Source organism: Aethalodelphis obliquidens, unplaced genomic scaffold (assembly GCF_003676395.1).
Source record: "Aethalodelphis obliquidens isolate GAN/ISIS:26980383/991018 unplaced genomic scaffold, ASM367639v1 scaffold32, whole genome shotgun sequence".
Classification (NCBI taxonomy): Eukaryota; Metazoa; Chordata; class Mammalia; order Artiodactyla; family Delphinidae; genus Aethalodelphis; species Aethalodelphis obliquidens.
The window spans coordinates 12560563-12585691 of record NW_020837976.1 but is presented as its reverse complement, the minus strand read 5'-3'; the positions used below and the strand labels follow the sequence as shown (position 1 = coordinate 12585691).

Here is a 25129-nt window from a genome sequence, read left to right as displayed (position 1 = left end):
GCAGCCGCGTAGCACAGGGAGATCAGCTCGGTGCTTTGCGACGACCTAGAGGGGTGGGATAGGGAGGGTGGGAAGGAGGCTCAAGAGGGAGGGGATATGGGGATATATGTATGCATATGGCTGATTCACTTTGCTGTACAACAGAAACTAACACAGTATTGTGAAGCAATTATACTCCAATAAAGGTCTATTAAAAAAAAAGTCAAAAAAAAAAAGTCAACCATGGCTGTCTGTGGGTGGATTTGCCCATATTTATTTGTTCATTCAGCCAATGAACATTGTTCATTCTGTTTGAACAATTCAATTTGTTCATTCAATCACTGAAATATTGGTGACTAAGGATACTCATTTCTGATTAACATTTTGGAGAGGTTCTTCCAACCAAACTGCTTTTAGCTAAATTGTTTTGGGCCAAATTGCTTTCAACTGACTTACCTTGAAATCATTAAAACTACCTTTCTGGGATTAACTATATAGTGACTCCTCATTCAGAGAACTGGGGCACGTTCAGGTCTGCTGCTCTGCCAGAAGGTACCGTGAAATGTCATGATCACACAGTCTGTTTCTCTACAGAATTTGTGACTCTCTGAAGCTTATTTCTGCACACTGGAGAACAGTTTCTTTCCAGTGGGACTCGTGCATTTGTTACTTCTTTCACTGAGCTGCAGAGGATTGACTTTGTTCCCTGGAAAGCATGCACGCTTTGCTCACTGATCGTGGGTATTTGGTGAATGATGGGATGGGGTGAGAAAACAGCACTGGAGCAGTTACACTGTTTGCTTTGAAATCCCAGACTTGTGGGAGAACTTTGAGGGATTTGACAAGTGGTAAAGATCTGCTCGAACACTTAGTTAAATCTTGAATTTTGTAACTGTGCTGATGTCATTTGTTGCTTACCTGACAACCATCCCCTTCAGCTTTACTGGCCCCAAATTTCATCCTGGGCTATGGGAAAGCAGTGGCCCTTCTCAGCCCAGGAGGTTAGAATGACTGGAACACTCCCTGACCATCAGGGGCACTCCTTTCCTGTTAGCAGTGGTTGATATAGTAATTGGTCTGTGATGCCAACCTGGCCATGAGATGTAAGGGCTGGGGGCCTCTGGAGTGGGTGTGACTCCTGAAATTGCTGTACCCCCTTTTACCTTCAGGAGAAGGATAAAATCTGACACAGAGGAGAGCTGAGTGGAAAGATGGAAAGCACCTGGGGCCTTGATGGTCAGCATGAACCTGGTTAGTGAAACGCTCTGAGGAGTTCTGAAGCGCAGAAAACTGTTTTTCTCAGTTTTCCTCAAACTTATTTTATTAAGGGACCCTTTTCTCCAAGTACCTAACATTGAATAAGTATTTGGAAATGTTTCTTAAGACTTTGGAAAAAACCTTTACCTACTGTCCTCAGCGTAAGTGGCCAAGGGTGACATGGGGTCAGTAGGCAAGGCCCTCAGGAGTTTCTTCTTCTGCCCTGGTTCATTTTGCTAAACTTTCTCTTCCCAGACTAACCCTGAAGGAAATGCTTTAGGGATTACTCTAAGTTATTTTTTTAAAAGAACATTGTTTCTGCCACCTTCTAATTTAGCTGTTATCCTCAATCAAGTACTGAGGTAGATGTCTTTAAAGTTTTACATCTTTCAGGCTAACTGAAGAGAGACTAAACTGGACCTTGTAGGGTCTGCTTGGGCTTCTCTGAAACTTGAGTGCACTTGGCTGGTCCATGAAAGGAGGTTCCTGGGAGTGGGAAGATGTGTGGTTATGTGGGGTTCCCCTTATCTACTGCTCCAATGACATAACTCTTCTTGGAACATGTCTGGGGAAATTCCAAAGGAATAAAGGTCCCCCTCCACCCCGACCCCGGTATCCTTCTTTATTCTTCCTCTGTTAGTGCATCAAGAAGCAAGAGATTACATTCAGCAGCGGACAGGCAGCAGGTGACAAAAGAGCCTAAAGGCTGTGAGTCATGGAGGCCTGCAGCCAACAGGGACCCTACAGGTACCTAACAAAGTCCCCAAGTTTAGGATGGAGAAGGAAGTTGAGGACTAAAGAAGTGAAGTGATTTCCACAGAATAATCAGCAAATTAGTCACACAGCTGGGCCTGCAACCTGGGACTCCCAATTCCCACGACAGTGCTCTTTGTCATACGGCATTATAACTCAGACTCATAATATTTAGGGTAAGGGAGAGGGTTACATGGCAACTTCTTTTCAAAACAGCCACCTATACATGATTTTAAACTAGTTAGAAATGAAAATGCTTGCCCGCTATACACCCACTCTAGGCCTACTGAACCAAAAATTCTGGAAATGAGACCCAGAAATCCATTTTTTTTTTAAAGCCCTCCAGGTGACTCCATATACACTAAAATTTGAAAACCACTGGTGTACGGGGAAAAAGTCAGGGTTCAATTCCTGGTACCATCTGTGATTAACTCTCTATGTCTCAGCTTCTTTACCTAAAACATGTGAACAAATCAGAAAACTCTCACTTTTGTTGGTTAAAAAACTACCACATTTAGTGACAAAATGTACACAAAAGGCCCATAATCACTCAACACTCTAGCTATCATGTCTTTATTGGCATCAGTTAATTCTCAGTTTATAGTTTCTGTACATAATTCCTATGCCTACACTCTGGCAATGTCTACTTTGGAAACTTTGGAGTGCCCAGTGATTTGAACAGCATTGGTGGAGAAGAATGAGGAATTGTGCCGGGAACTTCGGCTTGAGATGATCGAGAAACGGAAGGTTGCCCAACATGGTCTTCGTCTCCCTACGGTGATGGACTTATGCCTGTGAGGCAGTTCTACAGTAAATGAATGTGAAAGAATGTATATCTTACTTTAGTATCATGAACAGTCTAACTGGTGATCCTCAACAGGTTATAAAAAATAATAATCCATACGTAGAAGGAAAACATTCATTTCATTGACATTAATCTAATATGAAAACATTTCTACGACAAAATCCAAGGATCAACGAAGATTGTATTTCAAACAACTCTCATAGAATGAGGAAAGTCACAAATGGTCAGGGGGACCTGGCAGGAATGGGGTAGAGGAAAACGTGGTATACAGGAGGGGTAAGCAAACAGTGGTGCAGAGAATAACTTACATCTTAATTTGTCCATGATCTTCCCTCCACACAATGTGGCTAAAGCCATTTTGACAGCAAATACTGAAATTTTACCATGGCCTTCCCTGTTTAATGATGATAGAAAAAAAGAGATGTCATGTGAAGAACGTCCAATAACACAGTCTGACATTTTCTGTTCTGTAGAAACCATAGGACAACAGAGCTGCATGCATTACGTGAACATATCCATTTTAAAAAAGGTTATGAATACATTTCAACACATGTTTCTGAAAAACTCCTCTAGTCGATGTTTCCTTTTTTCAAGAGATTGCAGAATCTTTAAGTTATTCTTTGTCTATGCCCCTTGCTCAAAGCATAGACTGGTAGCCATAGAAATATGTGCTATTTACCTGGAGAGGAAAATTACAGAACATTCTTTTCACTTTGGGTTTCATAAAATAATTTTATGTATGATGATGCCACAGTTTCTATAATTTATTTAAACAAGGCTTCAGAAAAATCTTAAGTTGTGTGTGTCAGGTAATTCCTGAATTTTAAAAGAGTTAGGGTTAATATGGAGACGTTTTCATCACACTTTTTTTTCAACAATCATTTCCTACCCACAAGCCAACTGTCCTTAAAAGTGATCCATTTACTTTTCAAAGGGAGTTGGTATTTTAAAGGGGCAAAAGTAAGAGCTCTTTTGAATAGTTCTCCTACCTAAATGACATGAGAGCAGCCAAATCTTTGTTGATTCAAGAGGTATAACTAACTTGTCCTTCACAAAATGTGATATAAAGGGCATTCTATAAGAAGTAGAATATTTCTGCTCAATGATTTTTCCAGCTGGAATAAACTGTTTATTATATCCTTGGAACCAGAAGTGTATCATATTAGTAATTCATTTCTTTGGTGGTTGCTACTCTTAAGAATGATCAAAAGAGTTATTTAAAATAATAATGTAGCTGAAAGGTAAGTAGAGTCTGTATTGACAAGGGTTTAGTATATAGAATAAGTAATTTATATGAATAAATTCAGATATCTGACATATTAGAAGAATAAGGCATAATAAATTATTGTGTCTTTGTTCCTTACTAGACTCCAGAGAGGAATCATTTGTTATTCATCTTTGTTGCTGTCGTTCTTAGCATAGTACCTAGAAGGCAGCTAGGCAGAATGCAAAACTGACCCAGTCTTATATGCTAGTGACTATCCTGTTTATATTTCTAAGCCTAAGCAGCAGACTTACATAATTACATATTAGAAATCTTCACTTGGATATCCTGCATCAAACCAAGTATATTCAAAGTAGAACTCATTATCTTTCAAAGCCCTCTCGTAATACTCTGACCAACTAAACTACTAACCTGCTCTTCCTCCTACAGTCCCTCTTCGGGTTGTCAGAATCACCATGTACCTAGTTACCCAGAAATGAATTTTTAGCAAGAGGTCACCCTTGATTTTTTGCTCTTTGTTAATTCACTACCAACCAAATAAATGTTTGAGGTACTCAGATATACCCACTTCACTGTATATTAAACCCACTTCCTTCTTTCCCTTCCGACTGCCATGGCTTCTATCAGCTCTTGCTTTACCACTGTAATAACTTCTTTTTTTTTTTTTTTTATAAATGTATTTATTTTATTTTTGTCTGCGTTGGGCCTTCGTTGCTGTGTGCGGGCTTTCTCTACTTGCGGTGAGCGGGGGCTACTCTTCCTTGCGGTGTGCGGGCTTCTCATTGCGGTGGCTTCTCTTGTTGCAGAGCACGGGCTCCAGGTGTGCAGGCTTCAGTAGTTGCGGCATGTGGGCTCAGTAGTTGTGGCTCGCGGGCTCCAGAATGCAGGCTCAGCAGCTGTGGCACACGGGCTCAGTTGCTCCAAGGCATGTGGGATCCTCCCGGACCAGGGCTCGAACCCGTGTCCCCTGCATTGGCAGGCAGACCCTTAACCAACACGCCACCAGGGAAGCCCTGTAATAACTTCTTAAATGATCGCTCTGCTTGCACACTCATATCACAGATCTGACCATGTTACAGTCAGAGCCCTGTATTCGCGGTTCTGCACCTGCGGATTTAAGCAACCGTGGGTGGATCTAGGGGTTGTCTGTAGGAGACTTGAGCATCCCCGGGTTTTGGTATCAGTAGGCGGTCCTGGAACCAAACCCCTGCAGATACCGAGGGATGATGGTACTTCATTATTTATAACCCTGTTGCCTCCGTTTGCCCGCGGGATATAGTTCTAACCTTAACTGTTTTCTCCAGGCTCATCTGCTACCATTTCTGTTGCACTCCACACCACAGTGCCCTGTCAATGCCCTTCCCCCTATGCTCTGCTCAGGACTCTCCCACCCATTCATGGAGTCTCAGCTCAATATCATTCACTCTGCTCCGAAAACAGTTCTTCCCCCGATGTGGAAGCAATCACTCTTCCCTTTACTTTTACCTATTATTTGGCATCTGTCACTCACCTATCACCGAATGACCCTGATTTGTTTATTTACGTGTCTGCATGTATTTCGACTCCACACTGTGAGATCCTTGGGGGCAGAAATTATGTCCTCTCAATTAATTGAATTCCCAGTGCCTCACACTTTGTCTCACATAGCATTAGTGAACAATAAATTCCTTATATTAATTAATGACTATTAATCATTATAATAGGTGCCCTAGAATTTTGATTAAGTGGTTCACTAATTTTGGGGCAGGTAGCTGTAATAAAAATGCAATGATTTTGTAAAAACCACCTCATTCAAAATTATTCCATATCCCCTGCATTCCCAGTTGCACGGATAACTGGAAGTATCAATAACTTTACTTTAGGAAGTAATTAGCTTCTCTTCCTAAGCTGAAACATGGTTCAAGTAATAACAGGAGAGTCTACGAAGTGTGGAAGAATAGTAGTAATATAGTGATAAAGTAATCTTCAAAATGCAGAGAAATTGAAGAGTATTATATGTGAGACCTCAAGAGCAAATGCAAGTTTCTTTCAATGAGTCAGAGAGAACAATTTATTTTTATTTTTATTTTTTATGCAGTTCACATTTTCAACATTTACTTTAGAGTAGTTTAAGATCTGTAAAACCCAGTGCTTTGAAATGGTCTGGGGTTAATTTCAGGATTAATTTCCATATTTTTTTCCACATCTTTATTGGAGTATAATTGCTTTACAATGTTGTGTTAATTTCTGCTGTACAACAAAGTGAATCAGCTATATGTATACATATATCCCCATATCCCCTCCCTCTTGAGCCTCCCCCCCACCCTTCCTATCCCACCCCCTAGGTGGTCACAAAGCATCGAGTTGAGCTCCCTGTGCTATGCAGCAGCTTCCCACTAGCCATCCATTTTACATTTGGTAGTGTATATATGTCAATGTTACTCAGAGAGGACAATTTAACTCAAGAAAGAGGACAGACCACAGATGATGTTGGGACAGAGAGCTCTCCAGAGGATGAAATGATGATAGGTCACGGGTGAATTCTTAAACCTTAGCTTTTAATGCAGAAGGTCCTAGGGAGATTACCAGTACTGTATTGTTGCTGGAAATGCAAGATTACTGCTATTAAACCCAAGAGTGGTTGTATCAGAGCTATTTTGCCAAATGGACATGATAAATCTAGACAAATCACCCAGTGGAGGGCGGCTCAATGAGAGTTTTGCAGGAACTGAAGGGTGAAATTAGGTCACTGGAATTTACTGGTATGTAAGCTACTATGTCAGATTGCAAATGTGACCCCTGTCACAAAGAAGGATTCAGGGGTATGCAGGAATGTACACCGTGGGAAGCACGCCAGTACCAGCTGAGTTCAGACCTTGCTCAGCCCTGGCACTGGATAAACCTTTAAGGAGTTGAATGAGTGAGTGGAGATGGTGGACTTGCCTATGGAGAATGGAGGCACCAAAGAGTTAAATACAAAGGGATCTTTTAAAAGAACATTTTCAGTAGATATAACAGGATGAAGAAAAGGGGTGGAAAGAGAAAGATTTTCTAAAGGTCTTTGACAAGGTTCCACACCAAAGGCCATTACTTAAACAAAGTCACCTTGGGATCAGGGTCCCTATTTTGTTGTGAAAAAAGAATTGGCATTGACACCGGAAGCAAAAATTAGGGAGAAGGTGGTACATACCGAATGGAGAACGTAAGAGCTATTCTCATTAGGAATCTTCCTTAGTGGGGGCAGTTTGACTCATGAACAGTCAGTGAAATCTCCTAAGTATCTAAGAAGTGAAAAGTCAAGCTCTTGAGGATGCATAACAGGAAGCTCCTAGGAGTCTTGGGCAAACAAGCAGGAAAGCGGCATATTGTTCCAAAGTGAGTTCTGTACATGCAATGCCTCTAGGAGTAAAGTGGTTAAATGGCACATATGGAATGTCGGCACAATTCAGGAGGCAGACCCACCAGAGTGTGCTGAGGATGAAAAACGTAGATTGTCCCTAATGCTGCAGGGCAAATGGTGCTCCAAGAGGAGCACCAGAAAAAGTCTACACGCTTGTCTTGCTTTTATGAAAAGCTACGGCCACAGCACACCTCCAATTTCATGTGTATTTCAGATTGCCACCTCAAGAAACAACAGATGCCATATGATCCAGCAATCCCACTCCTGGACATGTACCCAGAAAAACTCTTAATTTGAAAAGATACATGCACCCCAATGTTCATAGCAGCACTATTCACAGTAGCCAAGACGTGGAGTCAACATAAATGTCTGTCGACAGAGGAATGGATAAAGAAGATACGGTACAGAGATACAATGGAATATTACTCAGCCACAAAAAAGAATGAAATAATGCCATTTGCAGCAACATGGATGGACCTAGAGATGATCATACTAAGTGAAGTAAGTCAGAACGAGAAAGACAAATACCATATGACATCACTTTTATGTGGAACCTAAAAAAATGATACAAAGGAACTTATTTACAAAGCGGAAACAGACTCACAGACATAGAAAACAAACTTAGGGTGACCAAAGGGGAAGGAGGTGGGGGAGGGGTACAGTAGGAGTTTGGGATTAGCAGATACAAACTACTATATATAAAATAGATAAACAACAAGGACCTACTGTATAGCACAGGGAACTATATTCAGTATCTTGTAATAAACCATATGGAAAAGATTATGAAAAAGAAATATATATATAAAACTGAATCAATTTGCTGTACACCAGAAACTAACACAACATTGTAAATCAACTATACTTCAATAAAAAAAATAAATTAAAAAAAAAAAGAAAGCGGCAACAGAGCCAAATGTGTTTGAGAGTACTGTCTGCAGTGTACAGTGTATACTGGATACAGCATACAGTGTAGCCATTAGAATCATCGACTTTTAGGGAAAGAGTGGGCCTTAGAATCAGTGATCAATGACAGGACCACATAAGCTTTTATTTGCGAATGAAAGCTGCTAGTGTAAAAGGTACAGTAAAAGCTTTAAAAATAAGTTTACTACCAGCCTATCATTTTTATTAAAAGAATAATTTTACTTTTAAAGTAAAACAAAATTTTACTTATTTTAATGTTTTCTCTTTCAATGTAGAGAGAGAACAAAAGGCATATACATATTTTACTCACTTCCCCCTCACTATTTGTTTTTTTGCATCATGAAATAGAGGTTTTTTTTAAGCCAATTATCCTGAAGCTTTTGCCTTGGCAAATTTTACTTTCCTGTTCTAGCTCGACATCAAAATTACCCAATTAAATTGTTATCTTGGTATTTAATTAACACCTAAAAGGATATTTAAGAGAACCAGCAAATTATCAAAGGTAGAAACTAAAATTGCTTCACTAATCAATGTTTCTTTAAATTGTTAATTTCCTTTTATACCTTGTTTGCTCATTCTGAAAAATTTCAAATTTTCCTACAGGATATCTGATTGAAAATGGGAAAAGGAAAGCACTTACCCTTTGGTTAAATATATATATATACGGAGACTGGTAGAGTGTCTGTCTTAAAAACATGCATTACTTCAAAGTTTGACTCATCATCACAGAAAATGAGTAACTGCTTTACGCTGGGCTTTTTCCATGACTATACAAAGAGACAAACTGACTTCTTTTAACTAAGATACTACTTTTAGGGAAAAGTTGTGTGGGAAGGAAAATCTACTTTTGACAAGAAGGAAAAAGAACAAATAGATACTAATAGGTCTGGGATGGTAGGCTGAAGTTGGAACTGTACAAATTTAATTAACAAGAAACCTCAATTAAATAGTCAGGAGGCCAGCAGGGGGCGCTCTCCTGCCCTGCGATGATAACAGAGCCCAACCAGAAAAAGAAAGACTCCTTTCCTGGGAAGGACTCAGCCAATGAAAAGCCATGGACTCCTTGTTTACTACAGCCCTCCCAACTTCCTTTCCCCCTCTATAAAAGTGCTCTCCTTGCCTTGCCCTGTGGGGACTCTCCAGGACTGCAGACCCTGAAGAGCAATTCCTTGTTGATCCCGAATAAACCCTTTATTCTCCCCTTTCTGGAGAAATAACTGGTAGTCTATTTGCTTTAGGTCAACAGAAACAGAATATAAAATTTCTCCAAGTTCCCAAGAGAGTTCCCTGTTTGAAATTACAGAACCCCAGGACAAATATCAAGTCCCTGAAAGTGAGATTGAATCCTGACCGATTCTTTTTTGAACAGGCTCAAGGAATTATTTCTCTATTTAAGAATACTAAAACCAGGAGTTCTTCTCTTACCAACATATTTTACCAAAGCATTTGGAAAGCATTTATGATAAGCAAAGGCCCAGCTCACACTTGGGTTTCTCACACACTTTGGTGGCTTAATTCCCTGGGAGAACTGCTTCCTCCTCTGTCTTCCACAACATGCCTCTGTCATAAAACGTTTCTCCTCTGGGAATTATTTTGTTCATATGGAACACACATTTATTAACTCAATAAATACTTATTAGCAATGCCTCAGAAGTGGGGCATACAAAGATGAATAAGACGTGGCTCCTACCCTCCAAATTTGCCCATCATCTACTTGGGAGGAGTCAAAACTAGTTAATTTTAATACAACACACTTTAAGGGCAGAGTCCATGTCTTACTCAACTATCATCCCCAGTCTACTGTAGCACCTAGAACATAGCGAGTTCTTAATACGTGTTAGTTAAATTAATGAATGCACAAGTTGAAATGTTCTGATTTACCACTTAAGTTTTATACTGAGCAATACTAAGTTTTGAGAAAACTACAAGGGTTAACTTAACGGCCCTTCATATTAGATGGTGCAGTCATGTGAGATGTTGAATTTAGAAGGGATCACAGACATAATTACTCTTGTTTTGGGGAGACTAAAGTTAACACGTGAACACATAGAAATAAATCCCTTATTTGGCCCTGGCATCGCTTTGGGCTCCCCATAATGTAAGCAAAACATCCAGGAAAATAATTCCTCATTGCACCGGGCCAGGTGAGTTTGCCAGGAGTTTGTCTAGAATGGAGAATGGAAGGGGCCAAATCTGTTGACATGTCTCCCTCTCTCCCATGAAATCCCACCTGCCACTCAGCCAAAGTACATCTGACAGGAAGACGAGTGACATTACGGATGTTCAATTTATCTACAGTTATGAAAATTCTTTGGAAAGAGCTTCCATTTTAGCAACATGTAGGGATCTTGGAACAAGGTATTTCCCACTAGCACAAAATTTTAGTGAGTAGAGAATGTGGACATCTTGGATTTAAGATGTGCTAAGAAAAAGATCACCAAGCCAAGTACATTTTAAAGAGGGGGGCACATACATAATAAAACGCCAAGAGAAGAACATTTGGTTTCGTGTGACTCTTCTCTTTTTCCTTCATCCTCACCCATCCATAGAGCCTCACATGTAAACAACACGTTTTGTTGGTGTATTTTGCAGTGCATATTCCATTGAACATCAGAATCATTTTTACAACTCAAAAGGCAGAAGGATTTTGGCAGAGTTCCAGGATTATTTCATATCCATGCATCTGAAATAGTGCTGTGGTACCTTTCATCATGTCGGGGGCTCAGCAGTGGGATAGGATATTCAAATGGCTCAGCAAGGTTCAAGATGTCAAACAACGAGGAAAATTCCAGAATTTTGTATTCTCTATGAAAGAGTATTATACGATGGATTTGGAGCTCTGGATGGCTGTCATAAAACTGACTGTAAATCTACAGTGTAAAACGTGTTAAGTCCAAATAGCTCTTTCACATACACTCTGTCAAATATGTCTAAAGATCACAAACTGGAAAGGTTAGGAATGTGAGCATAATAATAATATCCTGTAATAAGCAGGGTAAGTCTGAGGGAAAAAAGCACATTAATTCTCATATAAAAAGATGAAACAGAAAGCGTGAATAGAGCTGAATTTAAACTGATGCCTGAAACAAAAGGATTTTCCCCCACTTGCCTCACCTAGTAGGAAGCTGTATGACCTGCAAATTATCTAACCTTTTTATGTCTCAGCTTCATCACTTACTCAACCTGAAAAATTATAATAATGTAACGCCAAACCAGTAAGATTATTGGCACACGGTAAATGCTGAGTACATCTTAGCATAATTATAATATTATTAACATCATTAGAGAATTCGCATTAAGAACTGACATAGAGAATGGACTTGAGGACACGGGGAGGGGGAAGGGTAAGCTGGGACGAAGTGAGAGAGTGGCATGGATATATATGCACTACCAAATGTAAAATAGATAGCTAGTCGGAAGCAGCCACATAGCACAGGGAGATCAGCTCGGTGCTTTGTGATCACCTAGAGGGGTGGGATAGGGAGGGTGGGAGGGAGACGCAAGAAGGAGGAGATATGGGGATATATGTATATGTATAGCTGATTCACTTTGTTATAAAGCAGAAACTAACTCACCATTGTAAAGCAATTATACTCCAGTAAAGATGTTAAAAAAAAAATCTGACTCTACATTAAAAAAAAAAGAAAAAAAGAATTGACCTCCGAAAATAGAAAAACCACCGTTTAATATATATCATTGTCCTACTTCAAGTTTTCGAATATATGTGGAAATAATATTCGCTAAAAGTGAGGCCCCTGTCATATAATCTACTTTATGAGGAACTGTGCCAAGAAGGGAGGCTCCTGAATTGAAATGAGATTAAGTCAACTGACGAAAGTTGATGTTAGTGTTTCCCGGGGGAGCAGGAAGAGGGTAAAGAGACGAAGAGGGTAAAGAGAAGCACGTTAAAGTCTGTTGTGAAAATGGGATCCGCCCACATTAGTAACCATGGACATCTAGTGATCTTCTCTGTGGAGGAGAAGTGAAAACAGAGGGTATGAATCTAGATGACAGAGCAAACTTAGACCCGCTAGATTTAGTAAAAGAGTAGAGATTAAGGAGGGCTTAATCTCAGAAAAAGAATGAAAAGAAATTAGTGTGATAAGAGCTAAGTCCACCTTTGATTTTCATTCATTTATTCATTCACTCACTGATTCATTATGAGCTGGATATTGGCTCAGGTGCTGTACATATAAAGAAAAAGACATGGTCCCACTTGAAAGTAGCTTGTGGGGGTCAGTCAGATAAGCAGAGAGACAGGCATCTCAAGAGACTATCAGAGTCATGTTCAAGGAACAGTGGGACCTGGCAGAGGGTGAGCAGCTTGGCCATGAGAGCTGAAGGGCTTCACAGTGTATCAGCGTCTATGACCCCACCTCTCCAAAAGGCCATACATGATCAACTTTGAAGAATTATTTTCTAGGTAACCATTATACCTCAATAAAGGTATATATGTTTGTTTTTTTTTAAAAGAATTATTTTCATCTTGTACCTTTCCGCCATTTTGTTGTTGTTGTTACTTTCAATTCCCTAAAAAGTAATAACAGTAAAAGTCCTCAGAACACTTCAAAGAGATTTTCACCCCCACTGGGATACGGACAAGAAGTGAGAGGAAAAGGGCTGCCGAGTTAGTGGCTTCTGAAAGAGAGAGCCTCAGGGGAAGGCTCCTGCTACCAAACAGGGAAGGAGGCAAGGCAGGACAGTTCCTGGGGGACACGGAAGGAAAGAGAGAAGAGGAGGAGACTGACTTAAGGCTCTGGTCATTTCCTTGTATTCTTCTTCCCTGTCAGCCCTGCTCCCTTCTTCTGAGACCTCCTTTCCCATGCTTCCCAGGCACACCCCTCCATTTCCCTAGAGACACTTAGAGAAGAAAGCATCTGGCTGTAGACAGGGTCTGCTTAGAAGTTGGCTGGTTAATAGCCCACTAGGTGATATCCCTCCCAAGTATCCTTTTTTTTTTTTTTTAAGAAGATGTTGGGGGTAGGAGTTTATTAATTAATTTATTTATTTTTGCTGTGTTGGGTCTTCGTTTCTGTGCGAGGGCTTTCTCTAGTTGTGGCAAGTGGGGGCCACTCTTCATCACGGTGCACGGGCCTCTCACTATCGCAGCCTCTCTTGTTGGAGAGCACAGGCTCCAGATGCGCAGGCTCAGTAGTTGTGGCTCATGGGCCTAGTTGCTCGGCGGCATGCGGTATCTTCCCACACCAGGGCTCGAACCCGTGTCCCCTGCATTAGCAGGCAGATTCTCAACCACTGCGCCACCACAGGGAAGCCCCCAAGTATCCATTTTTAGAAGGAAAGTGATCAAGACAGAAACCTTCTAGACTGAAGGGACTGCCTATTCAGTGACAGGACGGCAAGCATGGCATAGGCCATTGGAGGCAAATGCTAGCTCTTGACAGTCTATGAATCATCCTATGTATGTAGTGATGTAGTGTATCTTGAGGCTGACTTGGCCAAAGAGCAGAGAAACCTCACAACCGGGAAACTGACCAGAGCCTGCGGCAAGCATGCCTGTGTGAGAACTGAGATCCAGGGATTCTGGCGGGGAGAGGAACAGAAGGGTGCTACTCTTGGGGAACTATGGTTGTGGGAAAGTGAGTCTGGTTCTCAGGGATGCATCCAAGTCACGTGGACCTTGATCTTCATTTCAGGTCACTATTTCTTGGCAGAGTTCAACTGGCTGGGGCTGGTGAACTTTAAGGCACAAGCAAACTAATGAACGTATTTCTTTGAATACAAATTCTTATTCTTCATGGGTTTAAATTACTGTCTTTCCTTTAAATTTTTTTTTTTACATTACCTCTTTATAGAGTCCAGGTTGTTAAGGCATCTCTAACTCTTTTATTTTGGATTTTTCCTCTCTTTTTCTTTTAGTATGTCCATTTAAAATACAGCAAATGAGGGGAAAATCTCCTAAATGTTTCAGTGATTTTGTAATAGCAACAGCACATCATTGATCTACCAGTATCGGGCTCATTCATGTCTACCAAAATACAGAAGGCTCCCTTAAATACTTGGGTTCTGCAAATTAATGCCATTTGCAGCAACATGGATACAAGCAGAGATTATCATACTAAGTGAAGTAAGTCAGAAGGAGAAAGACAAATACCACATGATATCCTTTATATGTGGAATCTAAAATATGACACAAATTAACCTATCTACAAACAGAAACAGACTCATGGACATAGAGAACAGACTTGTGGTTGCCAAGGGGGAGGGGGTTGGGAGGGGGATGGAGTGGGAGGTTGGGATCAGCAGATGTAAGCTATTATATATAGAATGGATAAACAACAAGGTCCTACCGTAAAGCACAGGGAACTATGTTCAGCATCCTATGATAAACCATAATGGAAAAGAATATGAAAAAGGAACGTATATATATGTATAACTGAATCACTTTGCTATACAGCAGAAATTAACACAACATTGTAAATCAATTATACTTCAATAAAAAATAAATATTTGGGTATTATGGGATAGGTAGTAGGAAGTGACATCAGATTTCCATACTGGATCTCAATTGGATAATTAGAAGTTTACTATTATAAGAGATAGAATTGAACAGTCATTTTATTCTTGTTTCTATTCTTATATTCACTTCTAAATTGTATTTCCAGGTACTGGGACTTCCTGACGGCTCACCTCTCACATTGTCTAAAATTTCAAAATTCATCAGACAGAAAATTTGTTTTTCAGTAGAACTGCCTGTATTCATTTGCTCTGCCAAAGGAGAGCAGGCAGAAGCATCTGCAGACTGAAAGAATACATCAGGGGCCTTCCTAGCTGTAAGAAGATTAGGAATCAAACATTTCTTCTGAACATTTTTGTGAACTACTTTTTTTTTTTAACATCTTTATTGGAGTATAGTTGCTTTACAATGGTGTGTTAGTTTCTGCTTTATAACAAAGTGAATCAGTTATATATATACATATGTTCCCATATCTCTTCCCTCTTGCGTCTCCCTCCCTCCCACCCTCCCTATCCCACCCCTCTAGGTGGTCACAAAGCACCGAGCTGATCTCCCTGTGCTATGCGGCTGCTTCCCACTAGCTATCTATTTTACGTTTGGTAGTGTATATATGTCCATGCCACTCTCTCACTTTGTCACAGCTTACCCCTCCCCCTCCCCATATCCTCAAGTCCATTCTCTAGTAGGTCTGTGTCTTTATTCCCGTCTTACCCCTAGGTTCTTCATGACATTTTTTTTCTTATATTCCATATATATGTGTTAGCATAGAGTATTTGTTTTTCTCTTTCTGACTTACTTCACTATGTATGACAGACTCTAGGTCCATACACCTCACTACAAATATCTCTATTTCGTTTCTTTTTATGGCTGAGTAACATTCCATTGTATATATGTGCTACATCTTCTTTATCCATTCATCCGATGATGGACACTTAGGTTGCTTCCATGTCCTGGCTATTGTAAATAGAGCTGCAATGAACATTTTGGTACATGACTCTTTTTTTTTGTTTCGTTTTTTGTGGTACGCGGGCCTCTCACTGCTGTGGCCTCTCCCGTTGCGGAGCACAGGCTCCGGACGCGCAGGCCCAGCGGCCATGGCTCACGGGCCCAGTCGCTCCGCGGCACGTGGGATCTTCCCGGACTGGGGCACGAACCCATGTCCCCTGCATCGGCAGGCGGACTCTCAACCACTGCGCCACCAGGGAAGCCCCCAAATTATTTTTTAGCTTTGATTCCTTATCAAAGCTTTGAATCCTCTAGAAATACCCCAAGATGTAGCAGGAAATTCTCTCTATTTACATTTTCCATTGTTATAACAAATAAAGCTCCTGAAGACTTCAGTAACAGGTCTGAAAGCTGCCATGATCTTGTTAAGGGGACACGACAGAAATGCTGTTATAGAAATTCCACGGCTTGGTTCCACTCTGCCACCTGTCATGTGGCACCACATCTTCCTCTTCCAGCCCTGTCGCTTGGCTACCACACTGATTAGCTCAAAGCAGTACATCACTTCTGAAGGCTGCACAGACTAAGCATGGAATCTATCAGGCTGGACTACTTGTTTATTTCAACTTCAGAATTTCTCAAAATATTAACATGGAGACAATAATGTATATTGGTCAAACTGAGCATGCACAATTCTGTCACCACACTAGGTCGCAACGTGACAGCTGGTGACTTTTGTGAGCGGCATAATAACATTAGCCTGGCTGGAACATCTCCAGTGCTGGGTTTAAATATTCCCAAGCATTGGCTAGACAACGAGACTAAGCAAAATCTTCTGAGATTCTTAAAATGGGATTGCTGAAAGATCAAGCTAGCAATTTTCCTTCTTAATATTCAAAACCAGGGGTGAAATTGGAGGTGCTGATCCTATACCTAGCCTAGGGGCCATCAGCAAACCCCCCTTTGTAATTTTCGGCTGATAATGTGATTCAGGGGAGGTTTTACATTTCACAGCGCTGCCACATGTGTCTTGGAAAAAAAATAGAAGCTGAATCTCTAAATCCCCACTCTGCCACTATCATGCTGAGAGCCACTGGACCTGCCGATTGTCAATGGACAAGTGACCATCTCTCTGTACTTCGGGTCCTTCATCTGTAAAATGAGAGGTTTGGAAGAATGGTCTTTAAGATCTCAGACAGTTCTGAAATTCCCTAGGTCTGCGAGGGGAAGTTATAAGATAATGAGGCTGAGTTTCAGTCATGGTGTGTGGATGGCATCACGTTGTTTTACATGGTACCTTATCGACCAGTCCATTTAATGCAAGTCACGGCCACTTTTACTAGGCTGGTCAAGAAAGGAACACTTTTCAACATCTGTTTGCTCTGGGGTCTTGTTATGACACCTCAGAAGCACTGTCTTAGATAATTTGCAAAGGAGAGCGTTAAAAACATCCTCCCACATCATGGTTCATTAAATCGCTCCACAGGCCTATCACGCAACACTTCCAAGCGCCCATAGCTTCTAGGAAGCATGGGATGAGTTAAATAAAGGTCAGCACATAAAATACAATTGTCCTCCACTTCCTATGGAGCTATTTTACTCTCTAAGTCATTTCCAAAGCATTTAAAATTTATATCAAACACATAGAAACTTTATTGAGATAAGTATCTGACCAAGAAAAAAAGAAGCAGTTGGTTACTCTAGAAAATTCTTTGGAATAATGACCAAGAAGTGCAAGAGGAAGGGGAGACCGAACATGTAGTGAGTCACAGATACGCAGAGGGAGCTTACGGATCAAAGGCGGCCAGCAGGAAGTTTAGCAGGAGGCTGATGGACTGCTCCACCTGAATTTGGTGAGTCGTTGGCATCCTTTTGTTGAGCTGGTAAAAAATGGTGGAGAGCACAGCCTCCAATCGGGCCACGTTGAGTTCTATGTTTGGGTCCACGTTGTTCAGACCATTTTCCCTCAAAGCTTCTATGACGTTCCAAATGTCCACCAGGTGCACTACATACAATGAAAGCAGAGTGGACACATCAGACCAGAGTGCATGGAAAGTTAAATCATTATTATACATGTACCATCTGTCCTCTTTTGTCAAGATGCCTCATAGGCTTTGGTATGTGTTCCACTACTATAGGAGTTGACATCAGTAAAGGCACATAGCGCAGGATCTCAAAGAGCTGATGTACAAGGTGTAAACAGCAAACAAATGATTTTCTGAACATCACAGTAGAGAGTTATTTCTATTCTTCATAATAGACCCTTGAAATACTTACATGTGAGGAATGTGAGAATCAAGGAAGTTAACCGACAAATGCAAAGGTCCAAGGGAAGTCACCTGGCATTTGTATCCAGGTCTAGTTGGCTTTTTAAAATATTGAGATATAATTGGTATATAACACTGTGTAAGTTTCAGGTGTTGATTTGATACATTTCTATATTGATTTGATACATTTCTATATTGCAGTATGATTACCACCATAGCGTTAGCTAACACATCATGTTCCATAATTATCAGTTCTTTTTTGTGGCGAGAACTTTTAAGATCTAGTTTCTTAGCAACTCTGAAGTATATAGTACTTGTGATTAAAATTAACAAGTCTATGTGGCTTTAAAGCATTTTCCCACTTGTACACACTGACCCCTTACAAAGAAAAGAGAAAACCAACACTTAAATTCTAGTGTTTGAAAGGCTATCAAAACTGCATTTGAGCATTTAAAATATTTTCATTTATTTACGTATTTTTAGTAGTATGAGGTTTGAAATAAGAAAAAAGGGAAAGTTAAAGTAAGCAGGAAGGCAGGCGGGGGAAAAGGAAAAGTTATCTCTACAATGCAGCAGTACAACTAAGGCACAGATCACTTAACTCACCTGATCAAGAACAGTTTCTTGGTTCCATTGTTAGTAAGCTCGTGTAACTTAAGTCATGGTTACTTTCACTAGGATAGTCAAGAAATCCATTTCTATTTCTTTCCTGTTCACTCCGAGGTCTTGTTATGACATTCCCAGATAACACCACCACAATCAAGACGATGGACACATGTATCAACCCCAAAGGTCTCCTCGCGCACCTTCTGATCCATCCTGCTCCCCACTCCAGGCAACCACAGATCTGCTTTCCATCACGATTTTCTAGAATTCTATACCGCTGGAATCATACCATATGTACTCTTTTTTTGGTCTGTATTCTTTTACGTAGTGTAACTATTTTGAGAATCATCTATGTTGTTGCATGATAGTAGTCTGCTCCTTTTTTTTTTTTTTTACTGCTGAATGGTATTCTGTTAAATGGATATGCCACCATTGGGTTATCAACTCACCTGTTGACGGACATTTGTGTTGCTCCAGTGATTGGTTATTATGAATAAAGCTGCTATGAACGATCATGTACAAATCTTTGTATAGACATATACTTCCATTTCTTTTGGTAAATACTTAGAAACAAAGTGGCTAGGTTGTATGGTAGGTGTATGTTTAATTATGAAACTTCCAAAGTGTTTTTCAAAGTAGTGGTAGTGTTTTACACTCCCATCAGGAGTGTGAGAGTTCCAGATTCTCCACATCCTCACCAAGTTTAAGGTTCACTTTTCATTACACTTTGGTGCTTGAAAATAAATATGTTGATTTTCTCAATGAAGTATATACTTATGTTTTAATTCCTGAGAACTACACACACCACATATGCTTTTCCACCAACAACTTTCAAGTTTTAGTCTCTTATCTCTTTGCTCACTTCTGATCCTATATTTGAAAAACAAAACTAACATCTATTGAGATCCTGGACTTGAAGTTGTAATTAACACCGGACTTGGAGTCCAAAGACCTAGGTCCACATCTAGCTCTTCTACTACAAGTGCATACCCTTTTAGCCTTGACTTACAGCCTCACTTTCCTCATCTATAAAGTGGGAATGGTGTTCATTAAATGGAAAAATGCATGAAATCCAAAGTGGTAGTGCCTGGTACATGGGTACAACACATTATACATGAACAAGTGAGTAATGTGAGTCATGTCAAAAGAAAACTCTTTGGCATATCTCTGGTTTGGAGCAGAGGAATACAAATCACTTTCCAACTGAATTACTTAAATATTTATTAGATTTGGATGAATTCAGATGTGATTCCAATTTTGCAACCTTCTCTGTATATCACATAACAAGGATGTTCTTTGTATTTCTTGATGTTATTTATCCCATTTTTCAATTTAGCAGGTGAGGTACTCCAAGGGAGATAGCATTACAAGTTGAATTTATTTATTAATTAAATTTTCTTGAGGGAAAGAGCTGGTATTCCTATAATTATTCCCTATATGTTTGATCTACAAATCCTCTGGATCTAGTCCTTGGAGATGTCTGGGTATAGGATACAAAGAGAGCAGTGATGAAGAGATCTCCCCCATCGTCCTTGTTGGTATCTGTGCCCAGGTAACCATAGGAAGTGGGGTACTGAACTATTCTGATCTGAATCCTGGCTACGGATCACATGAAACAGGCATTGGAGAAGAGGAATATGGACTGTGAACTTGAGCACAGGAGGGAGATGGCTACAAGGCAGGAAATGGCTGCTGGTGGAGGGAGATAGTCTGGACGGCTAGGTCTCTCCTGAGGAGACGTTGTAGAGGACAGGGAGGAGGCCCTCAGGATTCCCACAAGCGGAATAACACAGGTCCACGGGAGTGGCCAACAGACCCATAGGGAGGTTCCTTAGGCAATTTAGCCTCTGCGTGTCCAGCCTATACTCACCTCTTCTCGTCCAAACCCACTTTCTCTGGGGTTCCCTTCTCTAGTGAATGGCACTAGCCCCCGTCCCTCCCCCTGGTCCAGCCAGAATCTGCATTTCATCCCTGGGTCCTCACATCCCACATGCTCTCAGTGACCAAGTCCTATGAATATATCTCTTAAATGTCACTTTAACGCCTCCATTTCCATGGACCCTTATTTGCATCACCCAATTCCATCCTCCATTGCTGTCTTCACGATCTCTTATTGGTTGACTAAATCAGTTCTTTCGCCTTTATTCTTTCTCCATTCCAATTCTTCCTACACACTGCAGTCAGAGTGATATTTCTGAACTGCAAATCTGACATGTCACTTGTATGCTGCTGAAAGTCCTTTAATAGCTTCTCATTAATTTGAAATCCAAACTCTTCAACATGTCTTGCAAAGTTCTTTTTGATCTGGCCTCATTTACTTCATATCTATGTCTCATCCACCGTTACTTAGTGTCAATACCATTTCTTCAAGGATGTCTTCTGGATCCCCTGCCTCTAGGTTTTGTATCCCTCCTATGTGTCACCTTAGAATCCTATTCTTCCCCATCACAGTATTTGTGGACTCTCTGTACAGACCAGCTGGTCATCTGTTTCCGCCAGCTGGTCATCTGTTTCCGCCTCTGCATCGCACATGCCACAGAAAGAGACTGCCTGTCATGATAATTGTTCACACCCCTAGCACTGTCACAGGGCCTCACACATCATAGGAGCTTAATGAATATTTGTTGGCTAAGTGAGTGCATGACAAGGAAATGACAACAGTGAAACAGGGTCTTCTAAGGATGCATTCAATTGCTAATGACACAACAAGGCATAGTCATGAACAATCACACAAGCCTTGGATTGAATCTTAGATATATCAACAGTCACATTACTTGACTTCTCTGGATCTTCATCTTAGAAAAGCGGGGCTGATAACAGTCCTTACCCTCTGATGATGACTATGAAGGTTAAATGGGATGATGCCGGTAAAATGCTTGGAATAAGGCATATACCACAGGAAATAATAATGGCCTATGATTATAGACAAGTAAAACATCTGAAAATCACATGAAAGTTATTAAAAATAAATCTGTTCTGTATTTGTGTCTTTACACACCTAAGGTCTCAATATAAGGAAAAATAAAATACTAATTCTGGCTGTGAGAATAGATAGTAATAAGTGACTTAAAAAAAAACTAGTTTTCATAATTATGTGCTGGGCACTGTGGTGGGTCCTGGGGACTCGATGGCAAACCATACAGGCGTGGTTCCTGCCTCATGGACTAACAGTCTGGTGGGGATACAGGCATGCCTCACTATCGCACAAACAGATAATCAGAAATCATAATTTACTGTGACAGACAGGGTGCCAGGTACAAAACGGGATTACGACATGGTCGTGAAGGGGCCTGAAGAACAAGATAAGGTGGAGGAGCACCGTAACCGCTATAAGGATTTTGGTCTTTATGCTAAGACACGGGTTTTGAACAGCAGAGTGACATGGTCAGTCATGCAGCTTAAAAATATCATTTCTGACAGTGAGGGAAGAAAGGAGCAGAGGTGGACAGGCACACATGCAGAAATCGCTGGAGACTATGGCTCTAGTCCAAGTAAGAGACTGTGGCGTTTTTACATAGGGGGTGGCAGTACGCAGACAACTATAATTACGCACATTATTTTCTAGGAGTGGCAGAGTGGAAACGGTACAGATTTTGCCATCACAAAGACTGAGGTTTCACTCCTGGCTCCACTAATAACTGTGAAACTGTGGGCAAGTTATCTCACCTCCATACAGTTTATTATTCCCTTTTTAGAAATGAGAAAGCTAATGCCACCCAGAGGGAGTTGTAGTGAAGATAAAAGAGAAAAGGTATACACAAGGGCTGACCACAGGGCTTGGCACATAATATTTTGTGTTAAAATAATTAAACACTCTTGGATCTGCAGCCATGCTATGCTATCATTAATTTACAAGATTTATTATGAATCCAAACTTAAGCTTTAGCCCAGTACTCCAAATTAAATAAACTAATTAACATACAATTTTGAGCATATATTATGTAGGTGATATAGAGAAGCACAAACACCATCCCAGCCACAAAAGCAGATACCTATTCAGTTTGGTTGTCAAATATTCTGCGTTAGTGGAGTTTGAATTGATTTCACTGTATTTGTTAACAGAGACCTGGTAAGGAAGGCCTGCTTTCATAAAGGTTTCTTGGAAGCTTTATTTCACTGGTAACTACTTTGAGAGGTTCAGATCACAGCACAGAGTGATACAAGTTGTACAAGTTCCTGGGTGGTTGATTGGGTTTCCACCTGGTTTCCCTACTGGCTATCCATTATGACCTTGAGTAAGCCACTTAATGTCCTTAAGTTTCAGTTTCCTCATTTGTAAAATGTGGACAATAACAGCTTTTCCATTACAGGGTTATTGTGGGAAGCAAATGAGATAATCCATGTAAAGCACTTCACATAGTGCTTAGTGCATAACAAGCACCCAATACCTATTATTATTGAAAAAGGTAAGTATCACAAGCCTTTTGCTTAATTAAATAGGAACATTAAGAAATGAACTAAGTTGAGAGTCATTAGGAAGTTATTAAGAGGTCTGTTTTAAAGGTCTGACAGTTGTATGTTACTTATTGTTGGGCTATCAAGTCATTTTAGAAAACGAGGAATTTATTTAGGTCATGCAATGATGGCTGTATAACACTAGATGGCACTGTGCACACTTTACTAAATATCCATCAAGCTTTAAATGTCCATCACAGAGCACCTACTATCACGCACAGGTGATAAGAAGTGGGGTTTCCTCATCTATAAAACTGCATACGTTTTATACTAATATATTACATAAGACATAAGTTTGCATAATGAAATTATTCAGATAACATTAACCATATCAAGAATAGACAAAATGTATTCTTTTTTTTTTTTAAAGATTTTTTTTTTTTTGATGTGGACCATTTTTAAGTCTTTATTGAATTTGTTACAATATTGCTTCTGCTGTTTGTTTTGCATTTTTGGCCCCGAGGCATGTGGGATCCTAGCTCCCCAACCGGAGATTGAACCTGCACCCCCTGCATTGGAAGGCAAAGTCTTAACCACTGGATCACCAGGGAAGTCCCGACAAAATGTATTCTTTTTTTTTTTTTTTTTGGTAGTCGGGCGTCCCACTGTTGTGGCCTCTCCCGTTGCGGAGCACAGGCTCCAGACACGCAGGCTCAGCGGCCATGGCTCACGGGCCCAGCTGCTCTGCGGCATGTGGGATCTTCCCGGACCGGGGCACGAACCCGTGTTCCCTGCATCGTCAGGCGGACTCTCAACCACTGCGCCACCAGGGAAGCCCGACAAAATGTATTCTTAAAAGCAATATTTAGTACTTCACAGAATCTTAAAAATAATGTTAATTTCAGACACTTATTATTAACACGTCATGGTCTGTCTTTATAAATAAATGGAAATAGACAAAGCTTCAATAGTTTGCCTTAAATTCAGGCAATATCAGGAAGAAAATGGCTGGGTCAGAGGCAGGATGGGGGGGTGGGAGGAAATGTTTGTATGTGGGTAGAGAAGAGTCTGTTGATCTCAAGCGATGTTTCTTATCTGTTTGCTGATCTCTTACACTCTATTAACAAGAGATGGACTCTTTATATCATAGATATAGATGACTTAAATCCAAGTATCCCTGAGGTAAGTGCAAAAATGCCGAACTCATTTATACCAGATAGAAATGACCGAGGTCATAAACTTTATGAGAAGTAGGAGAATCATATAAGTAGGGTAAAATCTGGAAGAGAGGGTACAGATAGGATAGGAAAATCAAAAGACACTTCATGAAATAGGGCTCCTCAAAATTCCCGATTCCAGATTCTACCACTTACTGATTCCAAAATTTAGCAGGATGGGAAAGGGCTTTGACAAAGCTCTCCAGGTGACTCTTGACAATCACCAACTTATCAACCTTTAGAAGGCTCTCAGAGGGCTTGCAGCTGGGGAGAGTCAATAACCATCATCTAGCGACTTCATCTCATTCACTTTGGAGCGGTGGTTCTCAACTACGGCTGCACACTGGACTCACCTACAAGGCTATAAAATAGCTCCCTGGTGATGCTGCAGCTGCTGGTCTAGGACCATACTTGGAATCCCAAGACACTAGGCTTGTGAGAGATGCAGACTCTCAGGTCCCCACCCCAGACCTAGAGAATCAGAATCTGCATTTTAACAACATCCCCAGGGAGCCTGTATTCACATTAAAGTATGAGAAGCACTGCTCTAAGGCAGAAGTTCTCAGTCCTTCCGCATCAAGACAGCCTCCTATGTTCTAATAGGTTGTGAGGCACATCACAAGAAGCTGGTCACTATCAATTTATGCAGTTTAAGAATGATTTATGTAATTATGTCTATACACATTTGGGGAAAAAAAGAACAAAGAATGTTTATTACTCATCATCCAGGTTTACAAGGGTTAAGTCGCAACCCACTGCGATCAGCCACAGACAGTGCGCCCTGAGGGATGAAAAAACAGGATGAGGCATTCTGTGCTTTGTATAAATGGGCACCTAGATAGTTAAGATGCATATCTCAGGAAGAATTTCAACGACCCCAGATTCTTGCATCTTCCTATACT

General features: G+C 40.6%; 1 protein-coding gene across 6 annotated transcripts in view; it reads right to left on the bottom strand.

The window, feature by feature from the left end:
• The window catches only part of DTNA (dystrobrevin alpha), a 388958-nt gene that overhangs the window by 75275 nt on the left and 288554 nt on the right, over nt 1-25129 (bottom strand). For all 6 annotated transcript variants that reach the window (XM_027127719.1, XM_027127726.1, XM_027127718.1 and 3 more), the window contains 2 exons: nt 17534-17747; nt 3103-3188 (listed from right to left, as the gene is read on the bottom strand). In XM_027127719.1, coding sequence (XP_026983520.1) covers nt 3103-3188; nt 17534-17747 — 300 coding nt within the window. The remainder of the gene's footprint in view (nt 1-3102; nt 3189-17533; nt 17748-25129) is intronic.